At 41.8% G+C, this 23606-nt stretch overlaps 1 protein-coding gene across 1 annotated transcript; it reads right to left on the reverse strand.

Moving 5' to 3' along the window:
- Positions 1 to 9989: 9989 nt before the first annotated feature.
- LOC147512938 (uncharacterized) lies at positions 9990 to 10727 on the reverse strand. The gene has a single exon (XM_086598827.1). It carries the CDS (start codon positions 10725 to 10727, stop codon positions 9990 to 9992), a length of 738 nt encoding a protein of 245 aa, XP_086454953.1.
- Between the last annotated feature and the right edge of the window lie 12879 nt (positions 10728 to 23606).

Genomic DNA, 23606 nt, shown 5'->3' on the forward strand with positions numbered 1-23606 from the left:
GGGAAAACCTAACTCGATGTTTAAGAAAGTGAAGGAAAAGGAGCGGATGAAGAAAACATCAACAAGAGGCAAACAAAGAATACTAAAGTTGTTGAAATTGAATTGGATGATAAACCGGTGATTGATGCAGATGATTTCGAGACTCCACCACCATGCGTAGGAAAGTCTATGTCAAGACCACATTCAACCAAGATGTGGAGTCTACTTGATAAAGAGAAGTTGCCGTTGGTGGAAAGTTTTTTTCAGAAAAGCAAACCAGAAGTAAAATTTACTTTTCATAAATATTTGTAAGTTTTTCTTATCGTCTATGTAATTGCACAAATTGTTTTGATCGTGTATACATATTGCAATACAATTGCGTGGATGGACATTCAAATGCACTTGAAAATATAGAGGGAACACGTGAACCACCTGATGTTGAACTTCTTCGTTAGTGATAAGGTAAATCTTTTGATTACTCAAATCTTTTGAAATAAAAAAAACTTACAATTTAGTAATTTTTCATATCGTTTATTATGGTCATTGATTGGTACATGCACTTCCAACTCCCAAAGGAAGTGGAAAAGCTAATTAGATCTTCTCCACCAAAGTGTCTTCATTTCTCATCATTTGCATGGGTAAGCATCTTCCATGTAATTTAATTACTGAAGTTGAATATGCATACAAGGCATGAAGATGTTGTTGTTTTTATTTGTTGTAGCTGGCTTTAAGAGATAACCAGAAACAAGACATGAAAGTTTATGTCACAGATGTCCTAAAACAGTTAGACAACAAGGTCACTCATCTATTTTTCATCATAAATAGTCCCAAGTTAAGAAAATACAAAAATAGTTATCACTGGAATTTTCTTCATGTTAATACTTTGAATTGGAAATGAACGCACTATGACTCTTTAAGACCAAGGAACTACAAGAAGAAGAAATACATTTCGTTAAAAGATGCTGAAATGTTGGTAAGTGAAATTTTATTTTAAGTTACTATGTAAATTTAAGTTTACATAGGTCAGTTACTATGTAAATATAGATTTGCATATATATTTACATAGTTTTGGTAATTTTTTGTTCAATTTAATGCAGCAAGAGAGGGTGGTGGAAGCTATTAGATGTAGGCGTCAGGAGCTAAGGTTGCCAGATGTGGATTTGATGAAAGATATCAAAGTTGGAGCATGCCCACAACAAGGAGCATCGTTAGAACTTAACTTCCCAAACTTAAATGTCTTTTTAATCTCTTATCTCTTATCTTTTATCTTAAACTTCTTTTTTTGGCATTTTCAGTTCAGATTGTGGTTTCTTCGTCATTTTGTTTGTGAAGGCTATAATATGTGGAAAAGCTATCCAAGATATAACGCTAGAAGCCACGAAACAATTGAGGGTTAACCTAACATATGAGATTGTATCAAGCCAACAAGAAAAATGGGATCCAAAAGAAGAATGCAAGAAATGAAGAGCTGATTTTCCATATTTCTAGTTGATTACGTCATGTTTATTTGTGTTAAAACATTGGAACCATTCTAACTCGGGAGTGTTCGATTATGATGTACTATTACTGTTAATGTATTGGAGTTGTTTAGTATTGTTCTGCATATTCAGTCTTTGCTGGATTATACTTTTTTGTATGGTTACTTTGCCAAAATATTTTATTATGATGGATGAAATGTTTAAAGCTTTTTCTCGAAATATTATGTGTGTAGAGTCAGAGTCCCTTTCTCTGTCAGGTTAAGCACCAATATAATTATCTATATTTGTGAATCCAAGGTTATTTAAAAATCACTCTTTGTCCTAATAACATACTTCATTATGGTAGTTACTAAGAAGTTATTTATTGTCATCACAAACACATAATCTCCAAACAACCAACTGATCACCATTTCATCCTCTATCCCTAAATTGGATAGCAAAGCTAGTTCAAACATCTACTAAATTGCAAAGCAAAGCTTTAGTGACTATGTAAATATAGATTTACATATATAATGACTATGTAAAAATACATTTACATATATTCTGCCAAGTGTCTAGCCAATTTCATTCCCAAAATGTATTATGTAAATTTAAGTTTTCATAGCTTTACTGACTGTAAATACCCTCCGTTCCACACTACAGTGCACGTGTCCACATACCAGGTCGTCCACCTTCAACTCGTCCCACACCATCGATCGCACCCACGCCCAACACCCGTGTTGTCCAACAAAGATTAGTTGACCATTTATGGGAGAAGACCAACTAGCGCAATCTTGGAGCTGAATCAACGCCACAATCATGGAGACATTAACTTTGTAACAGCCGAGTAATGGCAAATCATCAAGATAGCACACAAGGTGGATTTACACTTCATAACGGTCTAGAACAGATATGGAAGGTCAGCTCAAACATCTATAAATAGAGAGAGGTGAACTAAGTACGAAAGGCTTGATTCAAGTTTACCCCAAGAAACTTGATACGTAGGCAACTCTTATCCTAAGAAGAGTGCAGTCATTCCCTACCACACAAATCATCAGGTTGTTGTCCAATAAATACAACATCTACATTAGCATCGTCTGCCGGTTCGTTCTCTTGAGAAAATATACACACCATTTTCTCAAGCCCACAAAGCTGGTCACAAACAAACCACCATGGAAACACAATTACAAGCATTAGCAGATCAGATGAAGACGCTACAGGAGTCGTTCGTAGCACTTTAACAAGAAAACCAGACGATGCGCGAAAACACCACCTCCAACGCCAACAACGACCCTCCAAACATAGTGGAGAACAACGCCGTTACAGCCCTCACCAACACCACCAATCAAAGGCTGGAAGACTTCGCGCAAAGATTGGAGAAGGCAAACGACAAGGATAACGCACTCCAGATCGCCCAGAAAATACTCCAGACGTACAAGGCGTCACCATTCACAACAGAAATCAGTCACAAGCAGCCGCCTTTAGAGTTCATCTAACCAACGTTCCCTAATGCAGACGACGGTAGCTCGCGGTCCAAGTCAAAGACGTAGCTTGTTTCAGCCAGACTCTCGCACTCTACAGCGTGCCAGAATACGACTACCTTAAGTGCAAACTCTTTCCAGCAAGCCTGAAGGACGGAGCCATAGATCGGTTCTACACACTCCCTCCTGATTCCATCAGCAACTTCGACAAGCTGGCCGAAACATTCGTGGCAAAATTCGTCCACAATAGGAAGAAGCAGGCCGACCTAGACTCACTGTTCCAACTAAGACAAGCGCATGGTGAGACAATCCGTGCGTTCCTAGGACATTTTAAGAAGGACCTCCTCTCGCTAGAAGCAGGACTCAAGGACAGCTTTGCAACTTCTGCGTTCACAAACGCCCTCTTAGACGATTCCGACCTAGCAGGGTCCCTCATACGCAACAAGCTAGAGACCCTAGACGACCTGTATCACAGAGTCGACAAGTACATAAATACGAAGAATGGATGGCCCAGCGCAAAGGGAAAGAAGTCCTCGCAGTAAGCGATAAACAAGGATCCAAAGAAAGCAATCAATATTTAGGCAACAACAACAACAACAACAATAACAACAAAAGATCCAGCTCCAGCAAGCCTTCATACACAAAAAGGGAATTCTCCAACTTCTCCAGGACGCCGAGTCAGATCCTGAAAAAGATATATACAACACCATACTTCAAGCCCAACATCAACAAGGTGATCGCCATACAAGAACGTCCATACTGTCATTTCCACAAACTCCACCACCATGACACCAATGATTGTTGGAGCCTCAAACACTACCTCCAAGACTTAGTGGAGGAAGGAAAATTGAAAGAGTTTCCTGCCAGAAAGCGACCTAAGGCACAAGCTGAATGCCAAACGCCATAGAAGTAGGAGCCGCAGCAACGAACGACCTGCCAAGATTAGAAGCAGGAGCAGAACAGCCCGACGATATAAATCTCCAGGTCGGTCGAGGCACAACAGGAGACAGCACTTCTCCGACCACGATGAGGATAAAGTAATCAACATGATTACAGACACATCAAACGATGAAACCTCAAGTCGGGAGAAGCGCAAAAGAGTAGGAGCACTTCAAGAAATCTACCACCTCTCACACAAAGCCAAGGTGATTAATCTCACCAACCCTCAAACAACAACAACAATTTCATTCACCGAAGAGGATCTAGACAAGTTGTGCCTACCCCACAATGATGCCCTGGTAGTGCACATTTAAATCAACAGGTGGACAGTCAAAAGAGTACTCATCGATCCAGGCAGCTCGTGCGACATACTTTTCTATCAAACTTACAAAGACATGCACCTGCCAGACTCGGTGATGATAAAATCAAATGCACCGCTCTATGGGTTCAACGAAGATTGCACAGAAGCCATTGGAGATGTCATCCTGCCAGTCTCCATTGGAGAAAAGGAAGACATGGTCAAAACCTTAACACGATTTAGTGTGATCGATGTCAAGTTGTCCTACACTGCCATTCTAGGACGCCGATGGATTCATAAGATCCAAGCAATTCCATCAACCCTCCACCAGGTCCTGCAATTTTTCGGTCTTTGAGGCATCATAGAGCTCAGAAGCAACCAACTAGAAGCTCACCGGTGCAATCACGTCAGCACAACGACCTCACCCAAGCCTCAGGTCATCAAAGACAAAGACGTCCCAAGGAAGCAAGATCCTCAAACGTCCAACCCTACAGCAACTACAGCAGACAAGCTCAAAGGGAAACAAGCTCAAATAGAACCAGGAGAAAAAGTCAATCTAGGCTCAGATGATGACCCAAAGTTTGTTTATATAGGGGTTGATTTAGACCCTAGGCTCAAGAAGCAACTTGTCAAATTTCTATCTCTCAATAAAGATGGTTTTGCTTGGTCGTATATCGATATGCCAGGAATCGACCCTCATGTCGCTTGCCACAAGTTAAATGTAGATCCAACTATCAAGCCTGCCAAATAATGACCTAGGAAACTAACACTCAAATTTCAAAAAGCCATCAATGAAGAGATATAAAAGCTCAAAAATGTTGGATTCATCAGAGAAGTCGAGTACCCGACCTGGCTAGCCAACGTTGTGGTCGTTCCAAAGAAGAATGGTCAGGTACGACTTTGCATAGACTTCACCAACGTCTAATGATCTTACAACAATAAGGTCATCCCAAGATCTTTTCAAGCTGGGGACCTAGTCTTCAAAAAGACACTTGCTCCAGCCAAACTCGACCCAACATGGGAAGGTCCCTACATTGTTGACAAAGTCGTTGGAAACGGTGCATACTGGATCAAAACTCAGCTCGATGATATGCTTCCCCGACCTTGGAATACAGCTCTCCTAAAGCGATTTTATCAATAAGTCTTTCTCCAGATACATAATTCGATATGAATAAAATTTCATTAACATTTTGTGTACAAATATCATTTTGTGCATTACATGAGTACCATACATCTTGCACTACGCAACCCGACCTAGGACATCACAATGTCAGGTCGTACATCAAAGGCGGAGTCTATAACGACTCAACTACAACCATGCAGTGGTTAATCATCAATCAATTCAAACAAGGTCCCCCAAAAGGACCCTAAATCAACTTAACACCAACGCCAGGGTTAAGTATGATTCAACTGTAATTGCCACTCAAAGGGCAATTATCAGACAAATACAATCCAGGGGACCCCCAAAAGGACCCCAAGTCAACTTACGACCTCGAAATGGTTTAAGTTAGACCCAACTACAATGGTCATTCAAAGGCTAATTATAAGAGCTTCCCCCAAAAGGAACGACTCGCACACACCTAAACATGGCAAAGCCTAGGTGTCAACTACGCAAATCTACCAGGTCGTACACAAAAGCACTACGACCTGATATAGTTAAACGACCTGATACAATCAGACAACCTACCCAAGTTCAGCAGTTCATCAATGCTTCAGCTATACAACACAGGTCGTCAAACAACAATCAAAAGAACGAAAGCAATCATTGGCAAGCAAACATCAAAACACAATCTCAGCAAATAAGTAATTTAACTATTCCTACTTAAATACAATTTTGGTTAGATACTAGAGGCCCCCAAGTTATGAGAAAACGACTTTAGTACCCCCATCAGAAATCAAAAGTCATCAGTATTAGTATCAGTATCAACTACAACAAGAAAGAGAACATTGTTCAAACATTTCATCTATCATCAAAACAAACTGACAAGCACAAGAGATCAATTAACACAAGAAAGATTCTCCACATTCAAAGGCTCTAATGGTCCACCCTCTTCACCAACTGGGCCACTAACTGGATCACAGCTTGCATTTACAACTTCTGGGGAGACCTCTTCAGTTCGCAGAACGGCTGGAGCAACACCTAGATCGGTTAGCAGGTCAGATCATCTACTAGCATCTGCACCAGTATCTTCAACAGACATTGTTGCAGCCCCACGTTCAACTGACATCTTCAAGAGCTCATACTTACGATCTAGCTCCAAATAATCATCTACTAGAATGTAAGTATCACCACCCTCCACCAAATCAACCAGGTTGTCATACTCAGTCTCAGCTCGTTCAGCAACGGCCCGCGCCTTCTTGCACTCGGTGACCCATTGCTGAACCTCCAGCTTTGCAGAGTCAAGAGATGGTTGCAACAGAGCCACTTTCCCACCCAGATCTTGCACCTGAGTCCTCAGCCCGGCGACCTCAGCCCTCTCCACCTATTGCTCGGCCACCAGCTTGCCATAAGCCTCCTTGATGGCATCCAACTCCTTCTTGTACAGATCGAAGATAGATGCCATCTCTTTCAACTTACTGTACATGGCCAGAACCTGACAAATATCAAATTAAGATTAGATCGGATCAATATTGACAAAGCCCAAAGACAACAAGCTTAGAATGGAAAAACACTCACATGGCACAGCGACCGATCCATCTCCTTTAGGTTCACCTCCAGACTCTTACCATCCAGCTTACGCCTATCTCCATAAAGAATAATGCTCTCCAGCAGCCCTCCAGCAACCAATGTGGACTTGAAACTACAGTCCCCATTCTTCACAAACTTCCTCAGCCCATTACAAGGGTCCTCATACATGACGAGCCTACTCAAAACGTCATCTCCACTCTTGTCGCTTGGGGCCGCACTCCCTAACCCCTTGCATTGCTAAGCAGCAGGCTCACCATCACCGACCTTATTCTTACAATGGGCCTCAGCTACCCCAGCGTCAACAGCCAAATCAATCAGGTTCATCTTCTTCAAAGGTACCCGACTTAAAGAAGTACGACCTTTCACAGAACTAGGTCGTTCCTCAGACTCAGTTCGGGACCTCTTAGCCCTCTCCGACTCAACCACTTCGGAGCGCCTCTTCAGAATAGGCCTCTGAAACGAAGTGGGAGCATCACCCTCTCCACCAGCACTTCCACCAGCAGCAATACCACCAGCACTTCCAGCACCCGCATCTCCAGAGGAGAAGCAGTTGGATGCAGAACGATCTGCATCACCATAGGAGAAGCGGTTGGATACAGAGCGTCCTCCATCCCCCAGCTCAAAACATTGGGATGCTTAACGATTCACATCACCCACCTCAGAGCGTCTAGATGCAAAACGGCTTTCAGTAGCTCCACCAGCCATCCTAGCTGCCCCAGAACGGCTATCACTAGCCCCTTCAGCCCTTTTCCCTCCAGAAACAGGTGCTTTCTTTTGGCTCTCCCTCTCCATGACAGAATCCGAGCTAGAATCAGAAATAGCAACCTCAGCCTTGCGAGCCCTCGCCTTTTGCTCCAGCTTCTTACGGTTGATCTTCTCTCCTCCACGCCTCTTAAAATAATGAGCTACCTCCCCCAACAAAACTCATTTCTCCTCCAAACTCAAACAAGCAAACCTTTCAATAACACCGGCCTTAGTACGAAAATGAATAGAAATCTCTACAAAAATAAAACAAATAAATCAGAACGTCCAAATTATAATATATCATACACACATTACGACCTAAAACCAACGACTTACCAGCCGACTATACAACATGATTTTCAACCTCCAAACGAGGAGGACAATATCTACTTATAATGAACAACGGCCTACGCCCCCAATCCTCCTTACTCACCCCCACGATAACAGGAGATTTCCCCTTACCGACCTGAAAACTGAAATTCAGAGCACCCGATCTCCTCACAACAAAATGCTCTAACACATCTGATAAACAGATGTTATAACCCCTGTCATTCAACAAATCCAACACATGGAAAATCCTCCAACTATTCTCTAAGAACTGACAAGGGGCTTTTCCCAAAAAACTCAACACCTCCACAATAAGACGGGAAAAAGACAACCTTATCCCAGCCTTCAACTGTCCATAACAAACAACTACTCCTCCACCCCAAGGAACGTAGTCATTACCATACAAATTTCTCTCCTCACGCAGGTCGTACATGGCCAGGTCGACCTCCACCCAACCAAACTCCTCCCTCAGAGAAGCATAACAATCTTCCGACCTAGGCCTCCTCGCATCCTCAGCCCTCGTCTCCAATTATGAAGACGACAAAGCCTCAGCACCACTACAAACCCTATCATCAACATCTTCACCACTTACTGTTCTCTCTCTCCATTCATCAATTTCAACTTCACCACTCAAGCTATCACTGGTAGCAGATATTACGAGTTTTAGAATAAACAAAAGATCAAAGTTTGCAAGATCAAAAGACACACCGATACCGAAGATGAGAAAAGTTTTTTTTTTTTTTTTTTTTTTTTCGCTCTATTTGTTTCCTTCTTTTCCTAGATGGAGAAATGAGAAAGAGAAACCCTTAACAAGTCAAAACCCTTCAGCTGCCAAAACCTCAAGAGACTACAAAAACGCGTTTTGTGTTCCCAAATGCCTAAATCATTACTCACCCACAAATCATTGTAATTTTGGGCCCCATTTAATCTAGCTCCAATAGTTTCCAGACATTTTCTCAAACCTAATTTCAAAACAAACAAATTGCCGACCGTGCTTTCAAACTTTACTTTTTAACCGTTTTTTTCCATGCAATACCGGCCCAAAGAACTAATAAAAATAAAGGGGCTATGTAAGTACCTTCCGTTTCCACACTACAATGCACATGTACACATACCCGGGTTGTCCACCTTCAACTCGCCCCACACCATCGATCGCACCCCACAACTCAACACCCTGTGTCGTCCAACATCGCGATTCATGACCATTTATGGAAGCAAACCAACTAGCGCAATTTTGGAGCTCAATCAATGCCACAATCATGGAGACATTAACTTTGTAACAACTGAGTAATGGTGAATCATCAAGATAGCACACAAGGTGGATCTACACTTTATAACGGTCCAGAACATATATGGAAGGTCAACTCAAACATCTATAAATAGAGAGAGATGAACTACGTAAGGCTTGATTCAAGTTTACCCCAAGAAACTTGATACGTAGGCAACTCTTATCCCAAGAAGAATACAGCCATTCCCTACCACACGAACCATCAGGCCGTTGTCCAATAAATACAACATCTACAATAACTATGCAAATATAGTTTTACATATATATGACTATGTAAAAATACATTTACATATATTTGGTCAGGTGTCCAGAACTTTTCAATCCCAAAAGTTATTATGTATATTTAAGTTTGCATAGGTAAAGTTAGTTTGTAAATATATATTTACATATATAATGACTGTGTAAAAATACATTTACATAAATTTTGTCAGGTGTCAGGCTAATTTCATCCCTAAAAGTTACTATGTAAAACTATCTTTTCATTCTCCAACTAAAAAACGTAACATATAAAATCCAACATCAAACTATAAACTCTAGCAAGTTCATCGACATCTTGTTTTTCATATACGAGCAACATCAAAGAATAGATGAAAAAATGCAAATTCATTGAACCGGTGTAAAGCATGTTGTAGGAGTGGAGCCCACTCTTGGGTTGCGGTGGCCATAGCAAGGGCCCTTGTTCTTCTTCCTACCTCTTGTAGCACCCGTGTTGTGCTTCTGTTTCTTGTCTGGTCTCCCCATCTTCTTTTTCAGATCCGGAGGCAGTAAATCAGGCACACTTGGTATCTTAGCGTGCATTTTCATCGTTCTCCATGTGTACTATAGCTCTTGAATAACTATCACGGAATGTCTGAGAATAAAAGAATTTATCATAGTAGGTATACACATTCAATCCATCAGCCAAAATGGAGCGCAGTGAGTGTGCACAAGGGAATCCTTCGATTCTCCACCAATTACAAGAGCAGTGACTTCTATTCAAGTCAACCAAGTGAGTATGAGTAGCACGCACCTCAAAAATACCCTTCCTTGACTTGAGAACCACCCAACTTCTCCCCACCTTGATCCTCTCAACCAATAAAGTTTCCATAGATGGACATAAGATAGTAGTCCAGCTCCTAGCTAACTCCCGCCGATCGAACATCATTTTCATAATTTTCCCACGGATCTTGTCCACTATTGCAATGATAGGCAAGTAGCGTTCTAGTAGGATCCAAGAGTTGAAGCTTTTCGCAATATTGGAACACATAGCGCCATATCTATTTCCTTGAAAATAAGCATTATACCAATGCTCATAACCTATGGTGGACAAAAATGTTTTCACTTGATTGCCACAAACATCTCGAAAATCAACCATCACTTTCTCAAACTCATGGTGCGTCCCAGCATAGGCAAGGTCTGAAAAGAGATCCAAAGCGGAAGCAATGGTTGTTGGGCATAGCTGAATTAAGATTATTTTTAAGGTACCACAAACAATAACCATGATGGGAACCAGGAAAAACGCGAGGGACACCCACGAGTAGACCATGGTTTCTGTTAGATATTAAAAGTTAGCCTACGATCTTTGGAGACCACCAACTTAAGTTGCTCCAAGAACCAATCCCAATTATCATCAGTTTCAAAAAGTACAACCGCCATAGCTACTAGAAAAATACCTGGAACACAAATAAACATCAATTACTGATTTGGTTTTGCATACCATATTCATTATGAAAACTTAACTCTTATATATAAAAATAAATTTTCATAGGCTAAATTATTATGTAAATATTAAAATGCATAGGCTAAACTACTATGTGAACGTAAAATTTTCATAGTTTATGTTTGTTCAGTTTTACAAACTACTATGAACTACTATGTAAAAAGTCACAAACAAAAAAAACATACCCCCATTTGCATTTTTGGCGTGGTGACAAGACACACCCCTTGTATTTTGTTTTCATGAAAGTTCCATCCAAACAAAGCATAGGACGACAGAAGTTAAAGCCATGAATACAATCACCAAATGCAACAAATAATCTCTTGAACTTTTCTGTTGTTGATTCCTTTTCCAAAACAACATGACTCCTAGATTGGTTTCTTTTCAAGCTTTCCAACATACCAATGTAATCGATGATAAGATAAAGCATGGTCCCCATGTATCTCCTTCAATGCAAGATCTATGCTAGTATGCGCAAAGTAATAATTCAAGTTCACACCATATACCCTTAGAAAATGGTTAGTGATTTCACCTAGCTTAATCAAAGGCTTGTCTCTCACTATATCTAAAACAATACTCTTTACAAGTTTACTATTCACTGGGGGATTGTTAACGTCAGTGAATCCAGCTCCACATGTGTATTTTGCTTCCATTGTCTTTATTTCAAAGAACTTCGCATCTTATACTTCTTGGATGTGTGAACTCTCCATAGACACCGGTTTCAGTCTTCAAATAACACTCTACCATGACTCTATCATGATCATTCTTCTTAATAAGAACTCAGAATGATTAACAAGACAATGGCGTAAAAGCTCAACACAAAAATTGGCAACACCACCAGAAAATCTCTGTCCCACACCAGTCAGAATAGGCAAAGAAGCGACATTAACATATTTTTCATCATATGTAGCAGAAGATATAGAAGAACTAGAAGTACAAGAAGTACAAGAAGAAGCCTGAAGAGAGACTTTGGAACTAAAACCAGCGTCATACAAAGCAAAAACTCCTCTTGACGATGCTGTTATAAAAAATGTATCAAAACTTTTAACCAAATTGAAGCAAACAAGGGATTGAAGCTCCGAGTCAGTATCTATCACAATACGCTTTGAATCCTTTACAAAAGATAGTTCTATAGACAATGGAGTAAGGTTTGGCCACTTTTCAGAAATTGTACGCTTCAAATCAACAATCATACCGTTAGTCCCGACACGGACACTCATAATTTGTGTCTCGTACATAATAGCAAAAAGAGCAGTCTCATCCATATCTGCATTTGCAAAAAACAACAAAATCAAATTGATGAACATATGTAAATGTATTTTTACATAGTCAATATCACCAACGAAACAATATTTTGAGCAATTTAACTTTTAAATTTTCATGGTCAAAATAAAAATCGCAAAGAAGATGGAATAGGTGAATCTCTTCAGCGTCTAACCTTCTTTCGTCAATTGAGAAACAAAGGAGGTCAAATCGTGTTATCCAAGCAGATGAATCGGTATTCTTCTTGGTCGAAATTACGATGAATCTGTAAAAAAGGTAAAACGGAAATAAAATAAAATAGGAAATAGAAATCGGACTGGATTTGCCCTGTTATTGGAAAACAGGGAGGTTATGTGGTATGGGCCGATAAATAGGGAGGTTATGTGGTATAGGCCGATAGAAAGGGGTTTATACTCAACCGGATTAAAACCAAGGGTTGAGCCCCATTTCTTGCATAACTATTATGGGTATATGACATTATGACACGAGATGCACAAAACCAAACTTTTTTCATTTTATGTCATCAAATTATTAGATTAATAAGTGAAGAACAATAGCCATGAAAGTAGCTTAAAGTAAGTTTGTAACACTCTGGGTACTGGCAACATTCCTTAGTGGAGCGGGAAAAACACTAGCATACGACTGACAAACTCAAACTCTTCAAGCCATGAGCTATAGTCGCCTTAGCAGGCCAACGTTTGGGCTTTAAGAAGCAACGATGAGTAAAATACGGGAAAGAGGATCCATCTTCTATAGACACGAAGTATATGTCTTCATTCTCTAATTCTTTGGCCCTCTTAATTAGTGTGCATTTCTCATTTAGTTTATCTTGACAATTCACATCTTCACGATGCCAACCAAGTGAATCAACAAATGGTCCCTTTCGACAATTGACATGACGCTGATAATTGACTAAACAATATTGATTAAGGTAAATCATGAGATTGAGAGATTCTACTATTATTGATATTTTCTCCCACCAGTGAAATTGTACTAGAAGTATTTAACCTTCGGTCGCCAACGCTCCAACATTTTTTTTAAGTACCACTTAAAAAAAAAAATCTTTAGTACGATTCTCTCACATTATCATTTTTAAAGAGTTGAGATCTTCTAAGATTTTCAACAAAAGTGACATACTTAAAAGTGATTACTTTATCATAAACAACAAATTTTCATGAAATAGGAGCAAATTTTCATGAAATAGGAAATTTAGTGTTTGAAATGACTTTCTTCTTGAGATTCTGAGACAACATGATCTTCTTGAAAAATTAGTCTATAAGAACTTTCTTGTTGAAATTTAAGAATGTTGCACACTTGCACATGCCTCTTGCCCTCTGCATAATTTGATGTGTATGTATGTATGTATTTCTTTCTACAGGGGTGTTGTGGCTGAAAGCTTTGGCACTTATCTACATGAGCCACTATACATGACTCCGATTAACGCTTTCTGACAAGTAGAGGTTGAAGTTTTGAAACTCACTAAAATCGCCCAGGAGAGTTTAGCTCTCGCCAGCTATGGGCTACGGCTTCATAGTTAGTTGCCCTTTGCCCCTTCGGGGTTGGTGATGACTGATGATAGCCTTCAAGCAGGCCGAATAGAAAGTGACGTGGTAGCTTAGGTAGATCAATGCAATTTTCATATCGTGCGATTTAGAGGCTATCAGGCTATGGGAATGCGTAGGTGGCAAGAACATGTCTCTCATTTCTTTCACACTAGTTGCTTGCGCTGTAAGCAAAAACCACTACTTACAAACAGGGTTTCTTTCTTCTTTTTTCTTTTTCGGTTGAGAAAATTTTGTTTGCACTTGTAACTTTGTAAGCCTTCCACTAATTGGCATTGAAGAATAACCTTTATTTCCACCCAGAAAAATTTTTCTACAGTTTAGAAATATTGAGTGATATTGGAGAAGATACTAATGCTCCCATTATGGGATCCTAATTGATGTTTGTAGGCCTTTACTCTGGCCAGTTTAAAATTGAAACTTCTAAAGTCCACTCCTTTTATTCTAAAGCAATGAACCACTAAATTCTCCAACATTGTGGGCATAATCTGAGTATCTGGCCACAAATTATTCCATAATCTTCATATTAGTAACTATCCACAATTGTGGACATAAATATTCCACAATGTTTTGTTAAATGACTCGATCTCCAAATAATTAAAACATCATGCATTTTCTTCTCACAAGGTCAACAGAGGATATCTTTTATTACTTCGTTCCGATACTCTTAGTGGATGCCTTTGACTTCTAGTTTATTCCCTCCACGCTTGTCAGGCGCCATGAGAGTCTGACACGATTTGTTAGTTTGGAATGACTTATTTCAAAGGAACACTCCAAAATTAGATACAATCATACAAAAGGAAATCAAACACGATTCAATCAAGGAAAAGTGATTCAAAGGGAGCAAAGTAAAGCATCCACAGTCGAAGTCAAAAACTCTGTTTGATCCTTAGGTAAGGTTTATAGACTTTCAAGTTTTACCTGAGCATAGCATGCATCATAAATTTTTCTCTAAAAGATTTTAATTAATAGGAAAATTTTGAAAGTGATTATACACGAATTAAATCCCACATTATTCAAACGAGTGTACTGGAATCCAGCATTTTTGTGCACATTATCATATAGATTTGAAACACATGCTTTTAGGTGGATATATGAGTAGAGCAATGCGTGGAGGCAACTGGTTAGCTTTTTGAAGAGCTGAATGGTATGTGCACAGTGCACACTGTCTTGTGTAATATCACGTGCTATTTATACTCGGTATATTTTCTTCCCTCAGTCGACTGCTTTCCAGCAAAGAAAAGAGAAATGTTTGACCCATTCCTCTAATTGGGGCGGTACCTTGTGCAGTTCTGCAGTTGTGCATTCCACATGCTAAATGTTTGTGATAAGATAATATACTGTATAAGAGCCTAGAAGAACAGTATGTAACTCGAAAATAATTGGAGCAATTTTCATTCCTATTCTCTAGTAGTAAATAATGTAGTATGTAATTTCACGGCTGGTTTTAGGCCCCTTTGTAACATGTATAGTCTTGGAGAATAGCTGACATAGGTGATAAATTTATGTTGCGTTTTTCTATCGTGTGAAATTGGGTTTCCTATGAAGTATTTCCATGCTCAATCAAGAGCCACGCTCAGAACGAAATTGCTCTATTTCTGCTTTTATTACCCGAAGTTGTCTACTCCGAGGATTTTCTCATAGGAATGAAGGCCGCAACAGTTGAATGTGGGATCCAAGTCATCCAACGGTCTAGAAATACAACATCCTTTCATCTTCTCTTTTATCTTTTTCTTATCTTTTTTGTTTTTGATTTTCAGACTATTGGATCACTTATCACTTGGTCTGCGGACCCTCATCCCTATGAAAATATTCTCAAGTAGCTGGAGCCTCCCTATTACCCTTGTGTTACAGTTTAATTATTTACTGCAAAAAGCTACCTAATTACAGTGCGAATTACTTGTCCCAACTCCCAAGTCCAGTGGCAAAATAATGGATCATATGCATGGATTGCTTTTTGTGTAGCGTAGGTGGATCCCAGTATTGGCTGGCGGTCATGGAAACACAGTATGTAAATGAATTTACAGGCAAATAAACACAAAAGATGCTGTTAAGGGCCAAACACCGAAGCTGTAATGGTACAAGACATGTTCTTCTATCTCCTTTTCAAATTGAACCAATAATAAAACTCACAGATGCCATTAATACCCAGTACTTTCATGTGCAATCACTGCATAGGCGCATGTACTTTAAACTATAATGGCAAGTAAGTGAGATAATCAATATGTAAACTATGCAAAAGGAGCACACGAGCATATAACATGCACCCCCACCGCATGCACTCTGTACTTCTGCAAGCTAAAGGGACAAATAGAACGCACGCCCATAAGGTACATGGAAGCATACACGGTAAAGGACTAAATGAAAGATTTATATGCTAATTAAAAGGAATCACATATGAAGGCATAATGTGCCATACTAATTAAAAGTATATTCGTGGTACTTAAAAGCAATTCGTGAACAACAGCCATAAGGTTTGAGACAGGGCAACTCGGGGAAACAAGAACCACTGCCACATTTCCCTTTCTTCTTTTTCTTTTACTGCTATAACTTTTTCTATCTCCTCTTTTCTTCACTTTACCTTTAGTCGAACGTATTCTTGCACCCTTGTAGTACAACTTCTTTGAGGACCTTCATCACCAGGGAATCTGTTTCATTCATCCGTTGCACATTGTGAGTGGCCTAGTGCCAAGGTTCGTGATGAGATGCTTCAAATACGAAAATTAATTTGTATTTTTCCTTTGTCATCGTGTTATTTAAGTTTTGAGAATGTATGTGAGGTACGAATTGTCATTTCTCCAATGCGTTCGGAGTCCAGACGTCCTATTTCAGTGCCACTTAGTGATGTCCTAGCTACCAATTTGATAGAAAATAGACGTTCAATTAAAAAAAAAAAAAATGACATTATTGTTGTCCAAGTAAGACCAAGGATGAGGAAAATGAGTAATTGACAGTTGATTTCCTGGAGATAAGGGGACCAAACATCTAAAATACAAAACTTTGAGAAACTTTTTGTCGATTGATGACTTAATGAACTAAAATGAAATATGATGAATTGATATGGACCAGACTCGCCTAACAATCTTTTTTCTGGCTCATAGTTAGTGGGAAGATATTTGGCACAATTGTCAAATTACTAATATCTTGGAAATTTGTATCTTTAGGCCTATGGGGTAAGACCTGAATTATTATAACAATAACAATAACAATATATAGAGGAACATAGGTTTCAAATTTTGTCTAACATACACTTTGAAGATGACTCATAGTTAGTTGATGGTTGTCCCATCTACCTAACTCATGTGCATCCCCATTTAAATCCCTACTAATTTATCGAAAGCTACTAAACTCAAAAAAGATAAAAGATTATTTACATAAGTTCTCAGACTCTCAATACTCCAAGTACAACTAAGACCAGTTAGATATTTAGTGACTTTCTGCAATCTCCTTCAAAGATGACATCCTTCCACCCTGATGAGATAGCTAAGATTGTTGGGGAAAACAATACCAATCGATCCCCATTAACATAGTTTGCACTTGACACTCTAACTCCAATAAAAGTCTAACATTTCACTACCACCAATCAAACAAACTAACTCAACTTTCTAAGCAATCAACAACTATCACAAAACAAGTAATAATAAAGCAAAGAAAGTAAAGCATACCACAAGATACACAAGTTTATATATCGTGGTTCGCCAATTGTGCCTATATCCACAAAAGCAATGATCTTATGAGAAAAGGGTAGAAAAGGATTACAATGCTCTTTCTTCTCTCTCAAACTCACTAGATCTATCTCTTTACAAGGTAAAGCTGGTTTCTCTCTTGAGTGACTCTCTCTCTCAAGGTTTTCTCTCAAAGAATGAAAAGATTTCCAAGAATTATATATGTTTTTGCCTAACCCTAAGTCCCTTATATATAGTGGGTTACAAACTTACTGGTCGATATGATACTTTAGATGTCGTGATTTATATATATGTATATGCTACTTGATGACATACTTCATCGTGACCTCTTGAAACTCAAAACATCTTCCTCTATTCGCGTTATCGAGTCTAACATAAACATTACCCATCGTGATATGCCACAAACACCGCCATACTTTATATTAGAAGTTATTCTTCACTTCATAATGAGAGAGCGACCGCGCTTCCGCTAACGATAGATAGATTGGATACACGCTACCTAACAGATACAAATGACTCTAACAAAGCTTGACCCGAAAAGTGACCGCTACCGCTGCATTGCTTTAGAAACCCACACCACCGAATCGCTTTTAGTTTAGTCCCTATTATAGATTCTTGTAACTCTATATAAACATCTTGTAATCTTCTTAGAAATTAATCAAGTAAATATTCTTCCAATCAATCTCTCTAATTTATCATGGTATCAACCTAATATTGATCCAAACCCTAATCCTAAACTCTATCGCCTTCCCGCCTCCTCTCAATTTTAATGGTCGACGCTTCCACTCCCAATAATGACTCTACTCCGTGATTCTCGATGATCATTTCTATGTCCACCATTCGATAGTCCCACCGCTATCCCTCGATCTCCTCTCGCTATCGGGACAATTATCCAACTTGGTTACGGCCTATTATTCTAGAGCCCGAAAGCAAAGAATAAGTTTGGTTTTGTCGATGGTTTCAGAATTTCCTCCCAAAGACTCCCAAATTCTTGAGTTTATCATACCGGCCGGAAACTACAAAGGCAAGTCGTAATCGGAGTCACTTAAGAAACAAAGCGACAAAGCTGATGAGATACTCGCCAAACAACTTCGCCATATCCATAATCCCCGGCCGGCGTGTCCATGTCTTTATCTTCGACCTCGGCTCGGTCCCGTCTAACGATCCGCTCCCGCCCGGCATACTAGTCGCTATGGCGTAGAGTGGAAAGCTGTCGATCCAGGCGTTCCGCGGCCAGGCTTCTTCCCGTCTTCCCCGCGTAGTAGAACTTCGCTCCCCGCGTCCGGAGCATGAGAAGCGAACTCTCACTAAAAGCGTGGCGACCTTGCCCGGTCATTCATTAAGCCTCCATCAGCCGGCCGATGGGAGCATTCGGCTCGGCGACGAACTCAATGCGCCGTCGGCGACCCGACCCCTTGGATCGTTTGCTCTTTCTTGCCATCGGACCCAACAGCCTTTCCTCTTGTCGCGGTCCCCATGCGCGCGAGGGCGGAACTCCATCTCCTCCATGAGCAGGGGAACTTCGCTCTTTACACTCCATACTCCTACGGCGTCTGGCCTGCCGAGCCATAATGAAAGTTACACCGAGAAAACAAAAGAAAGGCGGCCGAGTAGCCACCCGGTTTCTCGTCCGAATCTAAGCGAAAGCGGAAAAAAGCGTGCACGGTAAAGGGAAGCCGAGAAAAGCCGAGTGGGTAGGAAGAAGCGACCGATGGGAAGAACAAGGAAAAGCAAATGTCGTTTGCTCTCCACTGGACCGGTCGTATTTAAACTCCGCGCATACTCTTCCCAAGGCACACCATTATGGCATCCCGAGACACCAAACGCCCGACCATCATTTCACACCCCGACCGCCCACATTCCGACCGCGTGCCACGCGCCTGCTTGATCACGGTCGGGCCGCATTGCAGAAGCAACCGTCCGGCGTCCTCGCCGATATGAACGACACGCACCATTTAGTTCATAATAGCGGGCTGCGCTTACAAATATAAATAGTCCTTTCATACACAAGACAAGGCATAAAGCGAAGAGCAACAAGATTCATATTCAAGCGGGGGAGGCGACCCTAACGACAACAAAGGACACCCCAGTTCCACGGATTAACCGTCTTTGAGAATACTCAAAATCCAAAGACAATTAAACATTCGATATCATAGTCAATAACAACGAAAGACAAGCCGAAACGCCGCCGTGTCAACCAGAAACCGGCTCTATTGTTTTACGGCGAGGCCCATTACAACAACATGTAATAAACAAATATCTTAAACATTTTAAGCCTAAACCTTCTCCAGAATAACATTCAAAGCGGACCGGGAGCTTGGACCATCGGAGGGGGCCCACCTGGCGCATCGGCACCAACCACGGGGAGATCATTTGGACCCACGAAGGCGGTCACTCATCAAACCCGGGGAGAGGGTGGCACGACTACGGGAGAGGCGGTGACCTCTTGAGCGAGCCACTTTCGAATTTCGCCCGAAACCGGTGTTCCCCGCTCCTCCTGCAGGTCGTCCATCTTCCTTTCCAGCTCCTCCACCTCGGCCGGGATGGCGAGATAGGCCTCTTTGGCTTGCGAGTGGAAGTCTTACGTTGACATAAAGCGTTACGCTGCGGCTAGTTGGCCCCTCAACGCCTCCACCTCATGCTTCAACTCGATCGACTTCGTTCACGCGATAGGTCCTCTCCAGAGTCGAGCGGTGGTGAGGGCCTCGGCGCATCCAGTTCGGCATTTTCGCCTCTTACCGCGGCTAAGCGGTTCGGCCCGGGGTCCCTTAGCGACTTCAGCGTCCGCGCCTCCAATTCAACTATCTGCTGCGGCCGTCTTGACACCGGTACCCGGTGATCGGTTGTAATGATCACACCATACATCGGATCATTATCAAACAATAGCATTATTATGAATAACACAAGATCAAAAGAAAGATACTTTACCACGGCACATCGCCTTGTCCATCCCCCGGTTGACTCCGGCTCCCCAGCATCCAAGTCTTTCCTATCACCGTCCGGGGTCATCCCCTCTAACGAACCAAAAGCGGCTATAGGGGACTTGTGTAGCTGCGTCGGACCTCCTCACATAACGTTTCTTCCCAAGTTACCTCATCAATGTACATCAGTTAAGCTCCAATTTCGTCCTTCCCAAGATCTTGGATTTGCCCTTACGATCTCTCTCGCCAACCTTTCCGCTTCATCTTGCCGGAGGGATCTCCAACAACCACAGGTCGAAGCGACCTCGGGGCAACCTCCGGGGGCGTCCTCACCTAGGATGCTGAAATCGGGCATCGGCCTTCGCCCTCGGGTTCGCGAGTACCGCTTCCCCGATTCGCACTTCACCACCCAATCGCGGTCTCATACCGACGCAGCGACCTTAGCGGTCGATACTCAGGGATGTCAAAGAGAAGGCGTCATCTAGATCGAAAAGAGTCCTCCTCGCCCGCTTCCCGCTCGGACCGGAAGCCCCAAAGACTTCCGGTAGTCGCTTCACCTCGATCTGGCCCGTTACTGTCTTCCCCGTCACCCGGATCGCTCTTTACACTTCTCCATCACGGCTTTCTTCGGCGTATTCCCACCAGTTACCAGCGCTCGGGCTTACGTTTCTACTCTTTTTCCCGGATGGCGGGTCCTCCGCTCTTCAAAGAAATCGCAAACTTCGGTAGCTTAGCTTTGTTTTTTCTCGCGACAAACAAAGCGAACTTCTCGATCACTTGTCGACTTGACTCCTTTTTCGGCGGATATCCGCATAACCAACAAGACAACAAATTCGATAAAAGTTCTCACGAAATCAAGTTAGCCCTAATCGGACAACTACCCACCCACCCGATAAAGTTGCATACTTTATAGTTCACACCGAACCCGCTAACACGCGATAGCATCCTACAAGGAGCGGCGATCGTTTGTCCCACGACTTCGTTACTCTTTACCATCAGGCGCCGACGGCATAGCTTCGTGTTTTGCGGGCTAAAGTTCAAATGACCTAGATCGCTTTTACGAGGTAGTGCTTTCGATCACATCAGCGACCTCGATCCGGTACTTCACTCATCGGGCGTTCAAGAGATCAAAACCTTAAATAGTCGCCCGCGTGTTCCCCACAAACTGAGCAGGGTGCCTTACCACGCCGCCGGTTCAAGAACTCACAAAACCAAATTGGAGAACGGTATCGTCGTAATGCCCTCGGTATCCCTCACAAATGATCACCCCATTATGTGGTGGGGTATACCTCTCGCTAAAACCGGGCGTTCGATCGGCTCATGGATCTCGGATAAACATGGTTATCCCATATTTCTTTTCTCGGATATGGGGAACGCCTCCCTCCGCGATGTCTATCCACGCGATACAAAAGGACGGACCGCTAGAAGGCGACCCCTCACCGCGACTGAAGTGCTTCCAGCCCGGCCTCTGACGCAGATCGAGCCACATCTTCCTCGGCTTGCCGGCCGCCTTCATCATCATCACTCTCACCCATCCCACACGGACTCATCTTTCTCATCACCTTCGTCATCCCAACCAAGAGACACTTCACGAACCTCATTAGATCGAGTGTCATCGGAGTCAGACATTTTCTCTTCTAAACCTAACAAATCTAGCTACTAGTATCTAACAGCGTATCCTAACAACTCTAACACAGAGGCTTAGCACCAAACAAGAAGAAGAGGTTCAAAAATGGCAGAGAACTAACCTGAAGGATGATGCGGTAATGAAGTTCTGTCTACCAGACGAAGCAGCCAAATGAAGTCTCAACAGAGCAAGTAATATTTTTGAGCAACAACCCCTCCGGTTTCAAGGCATCATGATTACACCCTAGCCCTAGCTGCCCGACTTCCAACCAACATCTGTCTTTTCACATCCCGAAAAACGGGCGCCCGCGTTTTCTTCTCGAATCGGATCGCCACGCGTCTTTGCTTGTGTCAAACGTTCGCACCCACTAGCTCACATGGTTAACACGAGCCGTTCCTCACGGATCGTGGGAGATTTCCACCTCTCACATAGTCCACGCCACTGCTATCTCTCTCGGCGATGTCGTTATCACAACCCTGCGAGGGGGGGGCGTAGGGAGTGATATTCTCTATCCAACACGGCAACATGGTGGAAATAACACATCGACCTATGGACGGTCGCATCCATGAGCGATGAGAACACTATGGGCAGATTGCAATATCGGGCCGAACTTCACGCTAGGAAGTGACCACGGACCCTATCCATAAGCAATCATGACTAAATGTGTACTTGTACATATCTTGACCGTCGACCACGGGTCACGGCCGCCAAAAGCTACTTGTACTGACGCCACTCCACATCATTCTGGCCGGACCTATGAGAACAGTTCTCACGTGTGATCCTAATCTCCACCCCTCGTTTAGGACATCCTTTTACATGTGGAGAGCAAGGATACACTCTCAATCTCTATAAATACCTCTCCTATGAACTACGCCAGACCTGATTCTACTCTCCCCCATAGAACCCAGAGTAAGATACGTAGGCAGTTCGCTTTCAAGTCGAACTCGGTCTCACCCAATAATCTATTCCAGTCCCCTAAAGACTGTTTGTAAGGGAAACCATATCACACCTTTACACTGCCCAAGTTTGCATAGATGACCCAAGTTTGCATAGATGACGTTGAAGACAGGAGTAATGGCTTTGGACAATAAATTAAATATATATAATGCATGTACAGCGTAGATGAATTGCACACTAACTGCGCCCCCGAACACCACCAAGTTTTCTTTATTTTTGTTGTTTAAGGATGCATACATTTTCTTTGGCTTTGCAATCAACGCTGGTTTTCTCAACTCGACTCCTGACTTTCATCACCTTGCTCCAAATTTTGCCAATTGTCTACATATAGGCAGTTTTTCCCTAAAAAAAATGGTAAGGAACAGAGTTGTATGGTGCAACCCTCACACATAGCCTGCCAAGTGCGTACCCATGGATTATCAACAATAAACAGATAAATACGCCAGGTCCATTTGTCCGCCAACAGAGTATTTAGTTAGCCAGTTAGGGGAGGGGTTCTAGGGACGTCTTACAAGTAAAAACTTATAAATGTGGTGCAACCCTCACAGCCTGCCAAGTGCGTATCCATGGATTATCAACGATAAACAGATAAATATGCCAGGTCCATTTATCCGCCAACAGAGTATTTAGTTAGGGGACGGGTTCTAGAAACATTTTATAAGTAAAAATTTATAAATGTCCTACGAATTTGA

The sequence above is a fragment of the Coptis chinensis genome, chromosome 3 (genome assembly GCF_015680905.1).
Source record: "Coptis chinensis isolate HL-2020 chromosome 3, ASM1568090v1, whole genome shotgun sequence".
Taxonomy (NCBI): domain Eukaryota; kingdom Viridiplantae; phylum Streptophyta; class Magnoliopsida; order Ranunculales; family Ranunculaceae; genus Coptis; species Coptis chinensis.